The 20583-nt window shown below is 40.6% G+C and overlaps 1 protein-coding gene across 7 annotated transcripts in view; it reads right to left on the minus strand.

The window, feature by feature from the left end:
- Positions 1 to 20583, minus strand: part of WDFY3 (WD repeat and FYVE domain containing 3) — a 279964-nt gene that overhangs the window by 14742 nt on the left and 244639 nt on the right. For all 7 annotated transcript variants that reach the window (XM_081250859.1, XM_081250861.1, XM_081250860.1 and 4 more), the window contains 11 exons: positions 20062 to 20116; positions 19684 to 19803; positions 17707 to 17824; positions 16546 to 16652; positions 14858 to 15011; positions 9316 to 9407; positions 8879 to 9091; positions 6323 to 6470; positions 4456 to 4610; positions 3369 to 3527; positions 653 to 832 (listed from right to left, as the gene is read on the minus strand). In XM_081250859.1, the coding sequence (XP_081106985.1) occupies positions 653 to 832; positions 3369 to 3527; positions 4456 to 4610; positions 6323 to 6470; positions 8879 to 9091; positions 9316 to 9407; positions 14858 to 15011; positions 16546 to 16652; positions 17707 to 17824; positions 19684 to 19803; positions 20062 to 20116 (1501 nt within the window). The remainder of the gene's footprint in view (positions 1 to 652; positions 833 to 3368; positions 3528 to 4455; positions 4611 to 6322; positions 6471 to 8878; positions 9092 to 9315; positions 9408 to 14857; positions 15012 to 16545; positions 16653 to 17706; positions 17825 to 19683; positions 19804 to 20061; positions 20117 to 20583) is intronic.

Here is a 20583-nt window from a genome sequence, read left to right on the forward strand (position 1 = left end):
ATGAGGCTGCGGGGGAGCTGGTTGATTTGCAAAGACTGACCTGCCTACGTGATCATCTGTCCCTTGACACAGAGACCTCAGTCTCTCAAAACCTACCGTTAGCGTCCCGTTTACCAATACGACTTGCAATGACTATCCTCCCCTCCCTGCTCAGTCTGCATGGGGGGCTTCTACGCCAGTGCATTTATTTTCTTCTGATTCATTGTATTTTTGAGAAAAGATAATTTCTTTGATAACTTTGGAATCTGTTTAGAAAACAGTTTTACAAGAATGTTTCTCTTGTTTGGGTACCCAAATGTTACTCTTTTCACTTTATATAATAAATACTTTGAGTATATTTCATAAAACTTCAACAATTTTGACAAATCCCACAAATTCCTTGCCTTTAAGAAAAGCGTATTCTAGAATGTTTTATTTTGAACGAAATCTTGGTCTTTAAAGTATGCTGCAGTGACTGGATTTTAAGACAAAATTGCTCTCTGGCTTACAAACTTTAATATCCATTCGCTTTTGCAAACAACGTCTAAAACAAGGGGCTTTTATAAAATGCATGCCGATCAACTTAGAAAACACTTAGAGTCATTTTTTATTTATGTAGGCCAGACCTATTTGTCTTCCTACATATAAACCAAGTGGCCAGTTCACTACTTACTGTTAATTCATTGATACAGAGAGCAGAAACGGGAGCCCGATGGCCTCGGAGCTGGGTTAGGAATGACAGTTTGTTCAGATCCCAAATGATGCAGGTTCGGTCACGGGACCCGCTGACGATGATGTGATAGGCTAATGATGCAGTGGCACAGGTGACAGTATCAGTGTGGCCAAGTAAGGCCTAAAAGGAGAACAGACAAAACCAGGCTGACCACAGTGGCAGTGCTCCCCACGGGATTCCGGGAGAGCCGGACTCGCTGGGAGCTGACAGGCGCACGTGCTGGGAGGGGGTGCCTTGCACAGCAGAATCTGGAAGGTCTTCGTTCTCTTCTTGCCACTGTCCCTGCCTCATCCCACCAGGGGGAAGAGAGGAGTCCGGAGGACTCTGGAGGCTCTAATCTCCATTTTTATATTACTTCTCTCCTGGACTCGGGCCAGTACCTTAGAAGGAAAGGAGAATGGCAACTGCAACCCAGCTGGGGTTTCTTCATACCTTTTCCACGTGGAGATGTATCGATTATGGCCCCCAAATTCAGAATTTAAACTCGGAATCTATTCTTTTGTGCCATCAACTCCTCTAAGTCCATTCTAAGGAACTACAACTGGATGATTTTTAAAAATCCTAGTGCATGGGTGTAGTACGTGGTCCCAGAAAGATACAGGAAAATGCAGTCCTGATGTGTCTGCTGAGCGTCTGTTACTGAACTGGAGACACCTGGACATCTCCTGTGACTGAGAGGGACCCCTTCTTCAAACTAGAATAAAAACTTCTCTCTTTTGCTGGAATATGAAGAGAAACAGGATCCAGGGAAATGGCAATGTGGGAAAATAAACATTTTGAAGGAAAAGATTCAGATTACTGTTACGAATTCCTGAGTATTTACTATTTACTTAATGAGCTGGCTTAAAATTTTGGTGATGCAGACACCCTTATTGTATACTTAGCAAACGCCAGAAGGCTGTTTTAAGTAAGAAGTACTTTCTACTGAGGGGTTACAGGCACACTAGCTTCAAAGTCCATTTCCTAAACTGAAAACACTCGAAGCAGGAGCATCTGGGTCAGCAAACAGCACTGTCAGCCTTTTACCTGTTCACGTCGAGACCGTGTCTCTTATGGGCTCCCCTTTAGACCCAGCAACCAGTGAAGCTTCTAGACTATAGAGACGGTCGTTGGTATAAGTACGAGGGGCTCAGTTCTTTCCACAGATACTTAAAACACCACTGTTTGCTTGAACCTGGCTTTAAAATAGCTTTGGAGTCAGGAAGAACTGCATTTATATTCTGGCTATACCACAAAGTGTGACGTGGACATGTGTCTTAACCACTGTAAGCTGCGTTTTTTTCAGGTGTAAATAGGGCTAATAACGACCTTGGAGAATTTCAGGATTGGAGTTTTTACGTTTTTTTAAACCCCTAGTACAGTGCCCTGAACACGGCAGGTGCTCAATGAATGGCAGACATTGTTACACTACTTTTCAAATTGTGTATCATAAAAAACACCTAGATGTAAACTCCATTAAAAAGAAAGTTTGGGGCTTCCCTGGTGGCACAATGGTTGGGAATCCACCTGTCAATGCAGGGGACACGGGTTCCGGCCCTGGTCCGGGAAGATCCCACATGCCGCAGAGCAGCTAAGCCCATGCGCCACAACTACTGAGCCTGCGCTCTAGAGCCCATGTGCCACAACTACTGAGCCCTTGCACCACAACTAATGAGGCCCACACACCTAGGGCCCGTGCTACACAACAAGAGAGGCCACCGCAGTGAAAGGCCCACACACCGCAACAAAGAGTAGCCCCCGCTCAATGCAACTAGAGAAAGCCTGAGTGCAGTGGCAAAGACCCAATGCAGCCATACATACATACATACGCATATACATATATACATACATACATACATAAATAGAAACCTTTATGGTAAATTCACATATCAAATATTAAAAGATGATGGCTTAATTATAAAAGGATTCCTGCTATGATTAAAAATTTATAATAGTCAGTACATAACAAGTGATCAAAAATACTTGTTAATAATACCATCGGTGTTTCTTCTGAATACATTCATGAGTTTGTCAGGTTCTTAAGCATTATGATAAATGAAGAAAGAGAAAAACAAAAGAATCAAAGATTGAATGGTCTAGATGAATGAAAATCATCCAGAAAGAAGTTATTATGAATCAATAGCAAATATAACTTGGTTTGCAAAAATTTAACCTACATATAACTTCTGAGAAACATTTATATAACTTAAATATATTAAAAAAATGTATTACCTAAAGACAACTTACTTCAGATTTTAAAAAAGGATAGCTTGGATCATTTTCAGAAATAGTATCTTCTGATTTCATTTCCTTTTTTAATTTATTTTTTATTTTATTTTATTTTTTTTGTGGTACGCGGGCCTCTCACCGTTGTGGCCTCTCCCGTTGCGGAGCACAGGCTCCGGACGCACAGGTTCAGCGGCCATGGCTCACGGGCCTAGCCACTCCACGGCATGTGGGATCCTCCTGGACCGGGGCACGAACCCGCGTCCCCTGCATTGGCAGGCATACTCTCAACCACTGCGCCACCAGGGAAGCCCCATTTCCTTTTTTTAAGACCCACTTCTAGCAAAAGAACATACACTGTTTGGTTTTGTCCATTTATGTCTAAATCACCTTGGAATTAAGGACAGTTTTCAGTTTCTCTAGAGTGTGGGCAGCTGGGATGGACTGTTACCTGTTTGAGAGTGAGGGTCTTAGCCTTTTCTTTCGAGGCACCCATCTCCCACACACACACGACCGTGCTTGTTCCACCTGTGATGACCAGCTTGGGGTTGGGGCAGATTGCACAGAGAATCTGGGCCCACTCTGACAAACATTCATAAACTGTCACTACCTGTGAAATAGAACAGATGTGAGACACGCATGCCATCAAGCACTACAAACTCCTGGGACACAATGAGCACACCAAGCGAAGGAGAATCTCTATGCAGGTCCCCCCCAGGCAAATAGCTGCTCATGTGCTGGGCTGGCTTCAGTTTAGCAACACTTTACTGAAAATCTACTCTGAACTCCTCCCTACAGCCTCCTAACTATAGTTGCTGTTAAAAACCATAATAAGAACTTTGCTCATAATGGGGGTCTCCAGTTACTCCAGTCTGGGAAAATGACGTTCAGATTGTATGATGCTCTGTGAGATGCAGGGGGTGATCTGGTGAAAGGATGCGTCTGCTGGAGCCAGGTAGAATGTACAAGGAAAGCATGAGTGCTGCTGTTCATGAGAGCGTGACTAAATAGAACTGTTACTGACTTGCACAGACTGTGCCCCTCGTGCGTTCAGGAGAGGACTGTCAAGGGCAAACAGAGGGCACCAAAGGACCACTACATGCTGCCTCTCCAAGAGATGCTTATGGGACTCAAAACAGTAGCTGCTGCTTCTTGGGGGAAGGGGGGCAGGTATTCTGCCAGCCATTTAAGAGTAGTGAAATGATTAGTGGGCAGGATGGTGACTCAAAAGGAAGCTCTTCTGGTTGGCAGAAATATTAAATACCTGGTTGGCTAGGACCTCCTGGAGGAATTCTTTGAGTGGGGGGAAACTGCTAGCCCCGAGTACACAACCTTCCAAGAGAGGCTTTTCTGCAGGAAACATGACTTGTCCACTAGCTCCTTTATCCTGATCTGATGCCGTGAAGCTCTCCTTTCGTCTGGGCTGTGGAGGAACAGCCGAGAAGCCCTTGGCCTGAGCTCTCCCCATCCCCATTAAGCAGGATATCCAGACCACGGAAGAGCAACATTAAATGAGCGAGCCAAGAAACAATGCAAACCTTGTCTGACTCATAGGTTCCCAGCCTGCAGCTGAGGTCTGCGTAGCCCCATGCAAAAGTTTTGTTCCAGGTTGGTGGGATGAGAACCTTATTCTGTTCTACTGCAAGAATGCCTTTGTCTGTGCAGACGATTTGTCCCACAGGCTCTTTGAGTTCTATAAAAAACAGTCAACACATTAGAACAAGGACAGGGAAAACTAACTTCATTATCCCATAGGGGATGGTAAAGGGATTTCAAATATTCATACAAATTAAGCATCTTGACACCTACATTAAGAAAAAATGACCTTAGAAGTAAGTAGGGCTTGGCTTTTGAGTCTTCTGCAGACCTGCTGGGTGGTCATCGACCCTGACTGGTGTCTCCAGCCTGCCTGTTTCTGGACACTTGCTTGGGTTTGGTTCCCAGCCATCAGGCCCCCCTTCTGGATTTCCAGGACTGCCAGAGTGATGTGGGATGCTCCCCAGAATGCTGTACAGACCATCAACCAACCTAGGCCTTCAGGACCTCCCAGCCTGAGGCTTCTTGAAGGAAGGCCGTGACGTTCCCCAAGAAGCCCGGCTCTGCCCGAGGACTCTGCCGACCGACCACACCAGTGCTCCACAACCATCTCTGGGCAGTGGCTGGAGCTGGCATGGGGCAGAGTCTGTGGAATGAGACAAATGGCAGAGAGCTGGTAGCCAATCCAATTAACCAGACTTTGATGCCCCAAGTTTTGGATTTAAGTGACAACTTCAAGACTCTGTAAACCAGTTTTTCATTCTAAGCGAAATGGAGCAGAACCCTGTGGTCCTTGCCCCCCATGTCCTCCGCCTGCCTTTTGTCTGTGGAAAAACTTTAGCCAAAGAATAAGTTTAATCAGAGAAGTGAGAAAATGCAGAAACAGAGGAAAACAGTCAAAGGAAGCCAAATAATAAAAGTCTAGTCATTAAGCAAAGTCAAGGACCTTTAGTTCCTCCTCAAGGGCTCTAGATAATGTTCTGAGCCGTGTCCTGTGAGCTATCTTGTAGATACTGAAACCCACACCCGGTGGAAGAAGTTAACTACACGATGACCAGACTTTAGCCATGACATAAGCTGCCAAAATTCTGAGAACTGGCCCCAAGGAAACGGGAACAAACCAACCCTGGAACTGAACTGATTAATTGTACTTAAAACAATCAAGATGATGCTGGTCAGATCACGGCACGAGCAATTTCAAGATGACTGTTAGAGCTGACTGTGCTGTTTCTGCATGTAGCCCCCTCCCTCCATCTACAAAAGCTCTTGCCCACTGGTTGTCAGTGCCGGGGTTGGGGGGTTGCCTTTGGAAAGGAGTCCCCCCCAGGTCCCCGCAGTTGCTGGCATCCAAAATAAAGTAAACTTCCCTTTCCGCCAACCTTGCCTCTTTATTGGCTTTTCAGAGGCAAGCAGATGGACCCCACTTTTGGTTACACAAGGTTAAAAAAATCTACTTGGAAAAGTAATTTAAGATAACTTAAGATAACATTAGATAAAAGACAGAGGCTTTTAGTTGGCATATTAAAAGCACAGTCTTCTTACTGCTCTAAATTGGTGGAACGTGTGTAAATGAAGATGACAGAAGTTTTTCTACATGTAGAATATAAAGTTGAACTATAAGGTTTGGTATATTAGAGTTTTCATTATCCTAGCAGAGAGGAGAAACTTGTTGGGTTCTTTTTGATGCAAAATCCAATAGGCCCAAAGAAGAAAACAGAAAAGGAAAAGGAGAATCTAACAAGTATTTGGTGATTTACCACTTATTACAAATTACGCTATTGTTGAGAAGCAAATTTATTATTGCTAAACTAGGATTATTAAATAATCCCACAGAATCATGAATCAAAAGCTTATTTCCTGCCATTTTACCTTTTACAGGTGTTAGAGAAGGCCTCAAGTTGTCTAGATGATGAAAAAAGATCTTGTCACTGGTAGATCCTGGTGGGACCAAGATCCCTGCATTGTCTCCGTTGAGTCGACTCCTGACTCGCTTCGGTGGATGAGGTTTTTTAAATAACTGGTATGAGAGAAGATGACACATTTTATACTGAAGCTAACAATTATTAAGCCCTTTTATATGCCAGGTATTTTGTTGTTATTTCACTTAAGCTTCACAGCAACCATTAGGTATCACATTATCACATTTGACACTTGAGGAAAGAAATTTTAAAAGGCTGAGAAGGTTGCCAGAGACCTCATGCCGCAGTCAGTGGGGACAGGACTCCTACACAAAAGCTTGGGTTACCAGTATGCTCTATGCTACACTGAGCTCATGAGAATTTTTCAAAAGGAAATTAATCTCCTCAAATGACAGTAGGTTGACAACTATTTTCCAGCGATGTTTAAAAATTAACCAATTTCTTAGAGCACGATAACCATTCTGTGCCACTGAGGGCAGGCAGCCATTCTCTCTAACTGGGTTACTTCTGGCTCCAACATGGGCTTTCTGTATGTGACATCATTTCCGTATCATTTAGGTGCTACTAATTTGCTGACAGTGTGAGCACTGTTGTCTTCTTTTTACTTTTCAATGTTGTAAAGGAAAAAAAGAAAAGAAGATCTTTGGCATCTCTGTTCAGTATTTCTAAAGAATTGAAAAGCCTTAATATACATTTAAGATGACTGTTCTTAAAATACCATAGGTCATCAAAATAGGCAGACTCTTTTTTGATGGACAACTGATATTTGAAGAAGATATCTGTAAAACCTTAGATGAAATGAGACTTAAGATGACTACAACACCATCACACTCTGTGAATTTGACATGCTGAATTTCCAGGAGAAAAAATAGAAAAAATGCTTTGTATAGAGAAAGATATAGATTTTAGGCTCCCCAAACTTTAAACATGTAATTCTCATTTTATCTACATACAGGGCTTAGGATCAGGGTTCTGTTATTTCTCATAAATGTTAATAATGAGATAAGACTCTGAAGTTCTATAAAAAGACCCACATACTTTAAAGCATGTTCATGAAAGAACATTTACTGAAGAACTTTACAAGGACCTGAGGACAGAGCAGGCCAGGCCAGCGTATATAAGGATATATCAATATGGTGATCACAAAGCTTAGCTGTTTCTAGGATGGTTACACTTGGAAGTACTCTCTATTAGTTCCCGCAATGTCCTAGAAATATGTTAGTATCCAAACTCTTCTATCTCCCAGACGATTTGCCTGTTAAACTCATAAGTGGAACAAAAATCCTACAACAGTGCACGTGTCTAGATTTTTTTGTTCAGAGTATTTGTTTCCCAGAAGGTATGAAACACGGTTCCCGCACTTGTAACCCTCAAAAACATGGCTAAGGTTCTTCTGCTATGATTAGAGTTTATCAGCAAGCATTTCACTTTAAAAGTACACGTGGTTCCTGCATTGGGGAGTCAGATTACCCTGTAAGTGGCGCAGTTACAGGGTGTCCCACTGTCTATCATGGCTTTTCCATGAACAAAGACTTGCCATTGTTCTGTGTTCCCAACTGTCAACCCCGGAAACCTCAAAGTTGGTTAACCTAAGAAAAGGGATTCCAGGAGAGATGTCTGAAGCAGGAACAAAGAAGGAGAGCCAGGGCGAGAATGCAGAGGCCAGGGCACTAGGCAAAAGGTGGTGGTCTGCACGGGCCGCAGAGCTAGCCTTCTCCACTGTGCTGCAGTTTCTTCTGGTGCACCCTGCCCTCCTGGTGTGCCTGAGACAATAAAGATGGAGGAAGGGACAAACTCCCTTAACAGAGGTTCGCTCACTGCCCAAGGTGAGAGATCTACAGCATCTGGGTGCTGAGAGGGTCTGGGTCTTCCTCGCCAGGTTCCAGATAGTGGTTGGAGCAGCTGGTGGCAGGGCCGGGCCTAGGCGTTACCATGGTGTGCACTCTCACACCCCAGCACTTGTCAGACCTACACCAATAATCGAATCCAAACCGCCGCTATCTGTCTATTCCCTGAACCACTGTGAGAGCTTCCTGCTCCTCATCTGGCTCCCCTACAGTATGTACATGTGTAAGATTGTGACCAGAGGGATCTTTAAAGTCTAAATACGACTTTATATGACAGTGCTTAAAGTCAGCATTGGTTTTTTACTGGCCGTGGGATGAAACCCCATTTCTGTGTATCCTGTGGCCTCCAAGGCCACATCTGCTTCCCTGACCATGCTCTTCCCGTCTTCCTGCCAGGAACTGTGTGGGTACAGGAAAGCACTAGCCTGCGAGGAAAAACGCTCTTTGACCAGCAAAGTTTCTGTTTATCTGGACTGTAAAAGGGAGGAGAAAGTAATAATCTAGGGACCTACTGAAACTACTGGGTGATATTTATGGTTCTTAATTAAAAACTCTGTCTAAACTTAATTATTATATGGTCATCTACCATCTATAGAAATATTACAGAGCTTAAAAAAATGTAACAGAAAATATCAATGATAAGGAAAAAACATCCATACCTGTTTAGGGATCTGACCAAAGTTATTAATGAACCCTATGGTGGCTGTCTCCTTTAGTGGGTCATTTATGTTGTAGATATCCACTTGACCCTCATAAAAAAGATGATGGAAGACATTTACAGCTTCTACTGCAGCAGGACCTTGCTGTTTATAGCCGAAGATTAAGTCAATCCACTCATGCAGATGGGCACTCACATAGTCACATTCCAAAGCCTGTAATTTCAAAACACAGGTTCAGTCGCTGGCTGGCTTTTATTACTTCCTTAGAAAGTAAAAGAGTTCGCCAGTGGTCTATAGGAACCAGAATAACTAAAATTCATGCGAACAACATTAGTAACTTAAACACGTGGGGGATACATTGCTCAAGGTCCTCTCTTTCTACTGTGGTCAGTGACCCAGTGAGATCTCAGTTCAACTGCAGAGCGTACAGCCATTACCTCACGGTGCACTCGGATGAATTCTCGTGGGTCCCCTTTTGCCCAGGGTGGAAGGATAACATCTCCAAGCTTGGTGCCATTTTGTTTACAACCTGTGTAATTGGATACATTAAAAAGAAAATAAAAGAATGAGAAAAATAGTAAAGTAACAGAGAAATAGTGGGTTAGTTTCATTACCAGGACTATAAAATTTTACCACAGAAAGGACCCTCAGAGATATCTACTCTGGTATTTCCCAAAGATGACTCCTCCGAGCACTCCCTCGGAGAAATTTACTGAGTGTTAGCAAAACTGAGGGGCTCCCGCTGGCAAATGACTTCAGGAAATGCTGAGTTATGCAAGCTTAAACACGTGTCTTTCCTGCAAGACTCCTTGGAGGCACTGCTCTTCTCTAGGAAGGACATTAGATACAACATTTCTGAAACTTAACTGACGACAGGAATGAAACATTTTATGGGTCTACTGTTTTGAGTTTGGAAAAACTGCTCAAATCAATTTAAGCCCCTTAAGACCACTCATTTGTAAGACCATTAGCAATTTCTCAAAAACTGTTCATTTAGGCTTTTCCAGAATGCTTTAAGCTTGGTGAGTCAATAGCAGTTACCTAGTACTGAATTTCTTGTCTGGTCTGCCATTCACATGGAAGAGGTTATGGAAAGGGTATCTAACTCCTCAGCCATTTTCAGTCTGAATGCTCTCTTGGCTTAAGAGAAAATAAAAGTACCACAGTCTCCTAGAAATATTTGCAATACATGTGTTCGCTCATCTTTCTGATTCTTAAATTCTTGAGAGAGCTCTGTAGAACCCACATCTATTTTGCTGTAAGGATTCTCATTAAAAAAATAAAATAAAATCTGAAACAATATAACTTTTGGCTGTTATATCATTTAACAGAAAAAAAATTTGGGGAAGATTATGTGGCTACGGGGGCGGGGGGAAGTTTAAATAATTTATAACAAAGTAATATTTATTCCATGTAAACTGTTATTTTAAGTCATAGCCAGATAATCTCTAAAATATTAAAGAAACCGTTTGCTATGAAATCTATTGACAACAAAACACATTAAATGGGACTGGCATCTGAGGAAACAGTTTTTCTTCTTTTCAAAATAACATCAAAAAGTTAACTTTAGCTTACAGAGTTCTCCTAGGCACAAATCAGATGGTGACTGTAAAAAATGACTCTAAATAATGTTGACTCATTAGCTTAATGGCAGTTGGTTAGATAAAAAGCTGAATTATAAATTTTCATAGGGAAGTATAATTGTTCACATTTTAGAACACAAAAGGCAGTTTCCAAGTAAGGGCCTGTAAAAATATTTCCTTTAGAAATAATCTTGTTTTCATCATTGCAATTTGATGGCTTCTTCACAATGTGATGTAAGTGAGAGATACAAAAATCAGTTTATTGTTTAAAGGAATGTCTTGACTTAGTTGGAAAAATTACCATATAACTTAAGAAAAAAATAAAACAATCAAGTTATTACGGCCCCTCCCCCCTCTCTCAGGCCCTTACCTCACCTTCCTTGAAATGCCCTCTAGGCCTAATAAGAATAAGAAGTAATAATTTTTTTGATAAAAAGAAGCAAGTAATAATCCCCAGGCTACTTGAGATATAAATTACTTTTCAAAATTCTGCTCATAGGGCTTCCCTGGTGGCGCAGTGGTTGAGAGTCTGCCTGCCAATGCAGGGGACACGGGTTCGTGTCCGGGAGGATCCCACGTGCCGCGGAGTGGCTGGGCCCGTGAGCCATGGCCGATGAGCCTGCGCGTCCGGAGCCTGTGCTCCGCAATGGGAGAGGCCACAACAGTGAGAAGCCCGCATACCGAAAAAAAAAAAAATTTGGCTTATAATCCCTAAATACTGTGTGATATAATTTTATTTTACCAGCACTATCTATAATTTTAAAATGTCATTTAAAGGGAACAGTCTGTAGAAAAGTCTTGGTCTGATTCTGCTACTCTGCAGTTCCCCTCCATGTGTATCCAAGGCTACAAAGATAAGACCAGACAAAAAAACCTAATTGCTCCAGAGCCAGGGGAAAAAACCTAAGTGCTCTTTCTTTTATATCATTTACCATCTTTTCTGGGTGGAGAGACCAACAGTGTTTTGTTTGATTTCTTTTATACTGAGGTAAAATTCACATAACATAAAATCAACCATTTTAAAGTGAACAATTCAGTGGCATTTCGTACGTTCACAATATTGTGCAACTACCACTTCTATCTAGTCCTAAAACATTTTCATCACCTCAAAAAGAAATCTTAAATGAATCAAACAGTTGTTTCCCATTCCTCCCCACTCCTACTCCCATCCCCTGGTAACCACCAATCTGTGTTCTGTCTCTCTAGATTTACCTATTCTGGACATTCTATGTAAGTGGAAATCATACATTATGTGACCTTCTGTGTCTGGCTTCTTTTACTTGGTGCAACGTTTTTGAGCTTCATCCATGTTGTAGCATTTATCATTATTTCATACCACTTTATGGCTGAATAATATTCCATTATATGTATATTCCACAATTTGTTTATCCATTGATAGGTGTGTGGGCTGTTTCTACCATCTGGCTATTGTGAATAAGGCTGCAATGAATGTGCATGTACAGGTCTTTGTTTAAGTCCCTGTTTTCAGTTCTTTTGGACAGTTCCTGGAGTGGAATTGCTTGGTCATATGGCAATTCAACATTTCCTACCAAACTGCTTCCCACAGTGCCGAACCATTTTACATTCTGATCAGAAACATACAAAGGTTTTACTTTCCCCATCCTCACTAGCCCTTGTCATCTTCTGTTTGTGTGCTTTTTTTAATCACAGCACCCTAGTGAACGTGAAGTCGTACCTCATTGTGGGTTTGACTTGCATTTCCTTAATGACTAATGATCTTTTCGTATGCTTATTGGCCATCTGTATAACTTCTTTGGAGAAATGTCTATTCAGGTCTTTTGCCCCTTTAACTGGGTTGTTTATCCTATTGCTGTTAAGTTGTAAGGGTTCTTTATATTCTGAATACTAGACCCTTATAAGATACATCATTTGCAAATATTTTCTCGCATTCTGTAGGTTTTCTTCATAATGCCCTTGGATGCAGAAGTTTTAAATTTTGATAAAGCCCAATTTATCTTTTTTTGTTGCTTTTGCTTATGCTGTTGATCCAAACCCAAGATCATGAGGATTTACCCCTACGTTTTCTTTTAAGAGTTTTATAGCTTTCGCTCTTACATGCAAATAGCGTTTTTTAACATGTGTGATTTCAAGGAAGGAAGACGATTTGTTAAGAAGGTGAGCATGACAAACATACATGACCTTTCTTTTATTTACTTATTTAAAAATAGATGATTTGGTTGGGTTTTTAGGTAGTCTGGCTAGAACATTTCTGCGACATAGATTATTATAACGGACTGAGTGTTTCTGGAATATTGTGGTATCTCTTTCTTTCTGCACCTCTCCGTTATCTGTCTCTTTGAAAGTGGTGTCCCTAGAGAAGAAAGTAGCATTCTCCAAAGGTGAATTATAAGTGAACATAATAAAACACTAAAGTGCATTCATATTCAAATGCTGTGCACACATTTGTTGTTTTTCCCTGTTCACCATCTACTTTATTTCTTTGAGGAACTGCCACTCCCTCCGACTCTAAGTGTTAGAACTTGATGTCTTTAGCTGCTCAAGGGTGAGCTCCAGGCCCAATCAGAGGTAATGAGACTCAATTTCAGGCCTTTTGCTGGGGCTATTGAGAGCCTTACTGCCTTTCCTATTGCACCTAGAGCTACAATTTCACAAGGTTCAAGCTGCTGATGAACAATTAAATAAATAAAAATTATATTACAAAGAAAAAACACTCAAATATATTGGATATGAATATTCCCTGAATTTTCCATTAATGAATTTTATGAGGTAGTATAGTAATGGTTTTTTTTTTTCCGGTATGCAGGTTTCTCACTGCTGTGGCCTCTCCCATTGCGGAGCACAGACTCCAGACGTGCAGGCTCAGCGGCCATGGCTCACGGGCCCAGCTGCTCCGTGGCATGTGGGAGCTTCCCGGACCGGGGCACGAACCCGCATCCCCTGCATCGGCAGGCGGACTCTCAACCACTGCGCCACCAGGGAAGCCCTAGTAATGGTTAATATGTTGAACTCTTAAATACAGTATGATACAGGGCATGAAGAAAGTATGAAAACAGAACAATATCTGGCACTAATATTCTAAAGTGAAACAACAGAATTTTGATATGTCGTAAAAATAAATATTCAGAAACATAGATCAGCAAACTGTGTTCCAAGAAACTGTAGCCAAGGTGAAATCTACTTCCTGAAACTGCTGGACAATATAAAGAGAGGAGAGTACCAAGGAAATTTCTCTCCTTTTTATAAGTGTTGATTTGGTTCTGTTTTTCTAGAAAATAGCTCTAACAGGATGAAGAAAGGGATTTACCTAAAGTTATTCTGAAATTCTAACTTTAAATTTTATTAGCATGTAAGCTGAGAATGCCTCAGGCAATACAAAAGATTTAAACAATACATGAAAAATATGTATATGCCACTCTTGGCTGTGAGTTTCAATCATATTAATTTTCAAACAAAATTTCACCTCACCTTTGTTTTCACTGAAATAAATGATGATATTCTGACCATTAGATGTCATCTGTTAATTCTTAATTTTTCCAAAAACTATAGGTTTGAAACAGCTTATTTGGGGGCATAAATCTATTTTCCTTTGTGATATTTACTCTCATACACCCAGTTGTAATTAGCAGCAGCTAAACTCACAAGGAAATAGAAACCAAGCAGGAACCTGCAAGGCCTTCTCAAGAACAATACTCCCTTGCCCCCCAACATGTCCCCTGCCTCTTGTTTGCAGAAAAGGCTTAGCCTCCTAGGCCTACCCCAAGTTCCAAAGAGTAAATTTAATCAGAGAAGTAAGAAAATGCAGAAACAAAGGAAAACACTCAAGCAAGACAAAATAATATTAGTTTAGCCATAGAGCAAAGTCAAGGACCTTTAGTTCCTCCTCGAGGGCTACAGACAATATCCTGAGCCATGTCCTTGAGCTGTTTTGCAGATACTAAAACCCCCACCAGGTGGACAAAGTTAACTACATGCTGACCACCAGCACACAGACCCCAGACCAGTTGGAACCAGAAGGTTGATGACTGATATTCCCGAAACATCACCCTGTTACCCTCACTGTCAACCAATCGTAGACTTGTGCACAAGCTGAATGCATATCGTGTGACCCTCTCCCTCACACTCTTTAAAAACCCTCCTCTGAAAGCCATCACTGGGGAGTTCAGGCCTCTTCGGCATGAACTGCCCATTCTCCTTGCTTGGCCCTGCAATAAGTGCTGTCCTTTCCCTTCACCATGACTGACCCAGTGTCAGTAGATTGGCTTTGCTGCATGTTGGGTGAGTGGATCCAAGTTTGGTCTGGAAACAAAATCTTTTCTTGTCAGTGTGTACTAAAGACAGTCATCAGAAAACTGACTTATTTCTGTTGGTCTTTTCCTGGCTAACGATCCTAAGATAGTGCCATAGTGCTACATACCTAGATCAAAGTTGTTGGAATTGAACAGGAATTCTGGTAAGTAAAAAAATTCTGGGATAAGTTCCTTTACATCTGCCATGTTGTGCTTTGATGCTGAATACCAGGCCTCGCGTACACTGTGAAACATCCGGTCAGCCAGGTCAAAGTGGCCTCCCTGTGGGCAGAACGAGAAGGCACCTTTCTGTTAGAGAACCACTCCCACCTCACAGCTTCCAAGCTCAAGGGCTTGAAACCCAAGTAAATATGTTTGGTGACAATTCAATTTCCCATCATCCTACATTAAATACACAAAATTTTAAATAATCACAGAAAGAAAATTAATCTAATTCTTTTCGGGGTACTCCTTACCAAGGGTGCTCTTGCTCTGTATCAAAGTGAAATCCAAGTACAAAGACTTTAAAAAGTTATTTAAAAAAAAGATCAGTTTTTAGAGAGGGCAAGACTATAAGGAAATCGAGGAGTTCCTCCATTGTTTGATAATGCTCTCCTAAAAAAAAAAGATTCTAATGTAGCCATCTACAGTTGGAAATATTCAGTTTATACACGTATTTGACTAATTTTATAAATTAACATGACATTCAGGTTCTCACACCAATGAGAATTAAGTGGAGAACTCGGAAGGTGATCAAAAAGTTATAGATTGATAAAACAAATTTAAATAGAAAAGGGATTTCTTTTGCTTACACAGCCTCACAGATAACACCACTCCCTTCCTCAATCAAACTCCCTATGCTGTGTTTGAGGGAACACAGTGTGTTTGTCTTTACAATGAAGTTCACTGTGTGAAAATGCTGAAGTCCATACAATGGCCACCAAGGCCTACCACCATATGGCCCCTGCTAGCTCTCTGACCTCATCCCCTATTGCTTTCCCCTGCAGTCACTCTCCTCCAGACATACTGGCTTCCTTGCTGTTGTTCCTCAAGCATCTCAGGGATATGCCTGACTCAGGGCCCCTCACAGGCCGTTCTCTCTGCCTGGAACATACTTTCTCCAGATAGCTGCACCAGTAACTCTCTCACCTCCTTCAAGTTTCTGTTCAGATATCACCTTTTCAAGGAGACCTACTCTGACCATCATGTCCTCCTCCACCTCCCATTCCCGTACTTCCCATTACGTTTCCCTGATCTACATTTTTCTGATAGCACTTACCACATTCTAAAACATTTTACGATATACTTATTATGTTTGTCTGTCTCCCTCAACTAAAATATATAAATTCCATAAGGCAGGACTTTTGTCTTTATTCACTGATATCTCTAAGCACCTAGACCAGTGCCTGGAATACAGTAACTATTCAATAAATATTTGCTGAATAAATGAAAGAGAATGTGGAGAAAGGCAATTATAATATGGAAGACAGCAAATGAGCTAGACAGTATTACTCTTTTTTAAATATTTGTTGAATTCAACCAGTTAAGGCTGAATTCCATACACCTGGCTGGAAAGCATATGCTACTTGCTTATTTGACTAAAGGACCCTGGCACTTGTATAGTGTAAACAAATTCCAGTTTATTTATCAATTTTGGTTCAGTGAAATTCCACTTTCACTATGTTTTGACTACTTCTGTGACTAAAAACTTCACAGGGCTTCTTGTCAGGCAAGATAACAACATTAAAGAAAAAAGCAACAATCTTAAATAAAAGGCTTGAATAAAATGCAAAAATTCTAAACTTAAGAGTTTTACCTGTAGCCTTAGGAATATCTGTGTGAAGGGCTCCATCCTTACTAGGTACGAAGCCACAATCATTGCAGATGAATAGTGGGTCCCATAGTGGTAGGCTGGAGTTTCGCCTTGCCAAGAAAATTAAAGCATAATTGAAAATGAAAGTAATATGAAAAATAAAATTGGCATTCATCAATAGACTTGAAAATGCTAACGTATGTGATAACTGTGACACTAAGTGCAATTAGCACTGGCATTTGCAGCATGAAAACTTTATGATGACACTGCAACCTCTCACTTATATATTTGGCAGTTATCCAGTTTAATATAATTCTGTGCCTTTCCCCCAAACTGAGCACATCTAGCAATTCATGTTTTGAGGCTAACTGTAACAGCTAATCCTTAATAGCAAATCATCTTTGACTAAAGCAAGATATTGACATATAGCGACTTTTTATTAGGTTCTGGCTTTGCAACAGTATAAATTTCTCTAAACCGTTGTCTTCGAATATTACGCAATTTTTATTACATATTCTCCTTGCAGGAAAAAGAAAGGATTCCACACAGGGAATATAGTTAGGCTTAGTTTTTTTCTCTTTTGTTTACCTGTTTGAAGGGGACACATGATAAACATTAAACATAAAAAAACATAAGTAGGTAAACTGTAGTATTTTAGAAGGTAGTCAACTATAATTTTTTAATGCAAAAGGGTTCTAAAAAGTGCCTCAATAAAATTAAAGCAACCTATAATGGAAAACAATCTGAAAAAACTGAATGACTGAATCACTTTGCTGTACACCTGAAATACTGTAAATCAACTATACTTCAATAAAAAAAATTAAAAGAGTCAATAAAGGAAAGTTTAGTTTCTGGCCTAAACACGATTAGAGATAATGGCATGTTATGATGGGGAATTTCTACCCTAGACAAAGCAGACATACTTTGCTTTCTGCCAGTACCTGACAAGCTACCTAAAAAATGCCTTCTAAGCATGGCCATCAGTTGGCATGCAAAACCTCATTCTTCTACTCTGATAGTTGTATATAAGTGTGCATATGTAACATATATAGATATAATGATATATAAGCAATCTGGGGAAAGATGGAAGGACGTCAGACCACTAAATAATGGCTTACTTTTGAAACTTGGGTACAAAGTCCCATGACAAGAAAAGTTACTTACCATTAGGATCTTCCCAGTCTTTATATCGCTTCTTATACTGAGCTAATCGTTCATCTGTCTGTGCTCCCATTGGCTTAGCCAGGTTTCTAAATGTCTTGGGATTAGTAAGATCTACCTCCTAAAATACAAAACGAAACCCAATTCCAAATTAATATACATCCTCTATTCTCACCAATGTAGACACAATGGCTATAGCAATGATGATCTGTAAATGTGCTATTATCTATGGGGTCACACCAGCAGAACTGGACTCCAAGACAATGCCATGCACCTACTGGCTATCCATATTTTACAGACAGGCACATGGCAGTTTGTTAATTGGTTCGGCTTGAAGACAACTGTTTTGGAAATTAAGTGTTCACAGAGGAAGGCACTCAGGATCCAGGTTTGGAGATGAGGAATAAGAGGGAAAACCCTTCCCAGTCTTGGCAAGGGCACAGCAGGAGACTGTGGACACAAAAGCTCCAATTCATCTTTATCCTCTGCCACCCACATAACTGGAGGATCAAATCTCCTTTTTGTTCTCTTCCCCTCTCCCCCATTTCACTCCAACTTCACTTCTGAGCATTTTCTTCCTAGAGGTGAAAGGGAAGTGAAATAAACTAGAGCACTCAGTAATTTGTTCACCTCCAGAAGACATCATACCAGATCAAGTGACTTCCAAATGAGATGGATTCTTTCAGTCTACCAGAGATTATTTTAAAAGCTCATTTCTAGCTGACCTAATTCATGTATTTAAAAGGAAACCAAAATTTACCTCCTGAGCGTTTTAAAAGTAGAAATTTGAAGTACATACCCATGGGCTACGTAATTTGTGTCCTTTTTTAGGGCATCATGGCCCACCAATTTTGCCAACTTACATTTTAAAAGTCTTGAACAGGAGAAACTGATCCACATTTACCAATATAAGTCAAGTTAGTATTTGTCCTCTGAAAATCTACACGCAAAATACCTCATTTATACTTTTTTTGGTTATTTCAACAAAGATTAAAGTATTTACTAAGTACCAGGCATTGCTCTAGAGCAGCGGTCCCCAACCTTTTTGGCACCAGGGACCATTTTCATGGAAGACAATTTTTCCAAGGTCCAGGGCGGGGGGGGTGGGGGGTGGAGGATGGTTTTGGGATGATTCAAGCGCATTACATTTGTTGTGCACTTTACTTCTATTATTATTACATCAGCTCCACCTCAGATCATCAGGCATCAGATCCTGGGGGTTGGGGACCCCTGCTCTAGAGGTTGGGACTTAAGAGCTACGTAAGATAGTCTTTGTTTTTAAGGACCTCACAGTTGAGTATGGTCAGACAAAAATCATGACTACAACATGCTGTAAAAGAAAGCAGCATGATACAGCTACAAGGCAGTGTGGGAACAGAGGAAGAAGGAAGAGGAGGACAGGAGGCTCCCCGGAGGTATACTGGAGCGTGTCCTGCAGGATGAAATACAGCTAGCCAGAGGAACCTGTCAGCGGGAGAGAAGATGTGCACGGGCATGGGGAGAAGTGCAGGCGGAGAGAGGAGCACAGGCAGAGCTGCGGAGAGAGAACGGGGTAGCCCAGGACAGCGGTCCTCGAAGCACAGGAGGGATATCTATGTATCAGCTACTTTGTGAAGGGTGCTATACTGAGGTTTAAAAATTCTCTCCAAATTGTGATGATTCTGTATGCAATAATTTAAAACTGAGGAATGACTCAATTAGATTTGTTCCTGCTGACTGCAGTGTAGAGGACAGGGACATCCTCCAGTGGATACAAATTTATTAGCACTTTAGGAAATTCAATAGATATCATGAATCCAAGAAGGTCATCAAGTATCCAAACTTTGTACAAGTCTAAGCTAAAGCTCTTCTCATCTTCTTGGGAGTAAGTGCCCGTTGAGAACTTAAACTATAAAGCATATAAATCATTTGAGCCACTGCAGTATCTTTTAATTACTTTCGAGAATGTGTTCCACTTTCACAAAATGATTTGAAATTTACCTCTGAGTCGTAATCTGCAAGGATCCAGGGGAAGACAGGATACTGCATGAGGTCATTATATGATCTGCCAGCCAAAGTGTTCAAGTGCATCAAATACTGAAAGTTGCTGATTTCACCTCTCTTGGGAAAGATAAATAGATTCATTTTAAAGCACTCAATTATTTCCGCTACATTCAATTTTAAAAATTTATAAGCAAAATGAGGTAAAGGACAGTTTCTTGCAGATTTCAGAATAAAGCATTTTTTTCCCCTAAAAACAAAAACAAAACTTTTTTTCTATGGTATACATTTTATAAATTATTAAAGTACTTTTAAGTGTATGACTTATACCTTCTAGCTACAAATTACGAAGGAAGCTTACATTTTCACTGAACTTACCTCCCATCTCTGAGTCACAGACTTCTCTCCAACCAGAGTGCTAAGCAACCCAGATCTAAAAATGATAAATAATAATTTGTAGGCAACATAACTTTAAAAATCTGTGTAATTACAAAGCTGAAAATTTTAAGTCAATGGTCCACGAATTTTTCAAACTATGGAGGACAACTCATTAATGGGTCATGAAATCAGTTTAGGGGGTTGTGAACAGCATTTTGAATTATGAAATAACATAATCAAATTGAAGAAAATAGAGAACATTGGAAGGCACTACATACAGGAAGGAAAAATATTTTCTGTGAAACTTATTGTATGTAACTAAGTTTGTGTGAGTTGGGATGCAATGTAGTATTTTTTACCATGGGTTATAGAAAATGAGTTTGAAAAACACTGATGTAGTTCAACTTTCTAACCTTTACAATAATTTCTATATAAACGGATCTAAAGACATTAAATTGGAATAACTGATAAGAGTATACAATGTTTTGTACATAGTAGGTGCACAGTACAATTCCTAAAAGA

Source organism: Mesoplodon bidens, assembly GCF_964165515.1.
Source record: "Mesoplodon bidens genome assembly, chromosome: 1".
In the NCBI taxonomy this organism is placed as follows: domain Eukaryota; kingdom Metazoa; phylum Chordata; class Mammalia; order Artiodactyla; family Ziphiidae; genus Mesoplodon; species Mesoplodon bidens.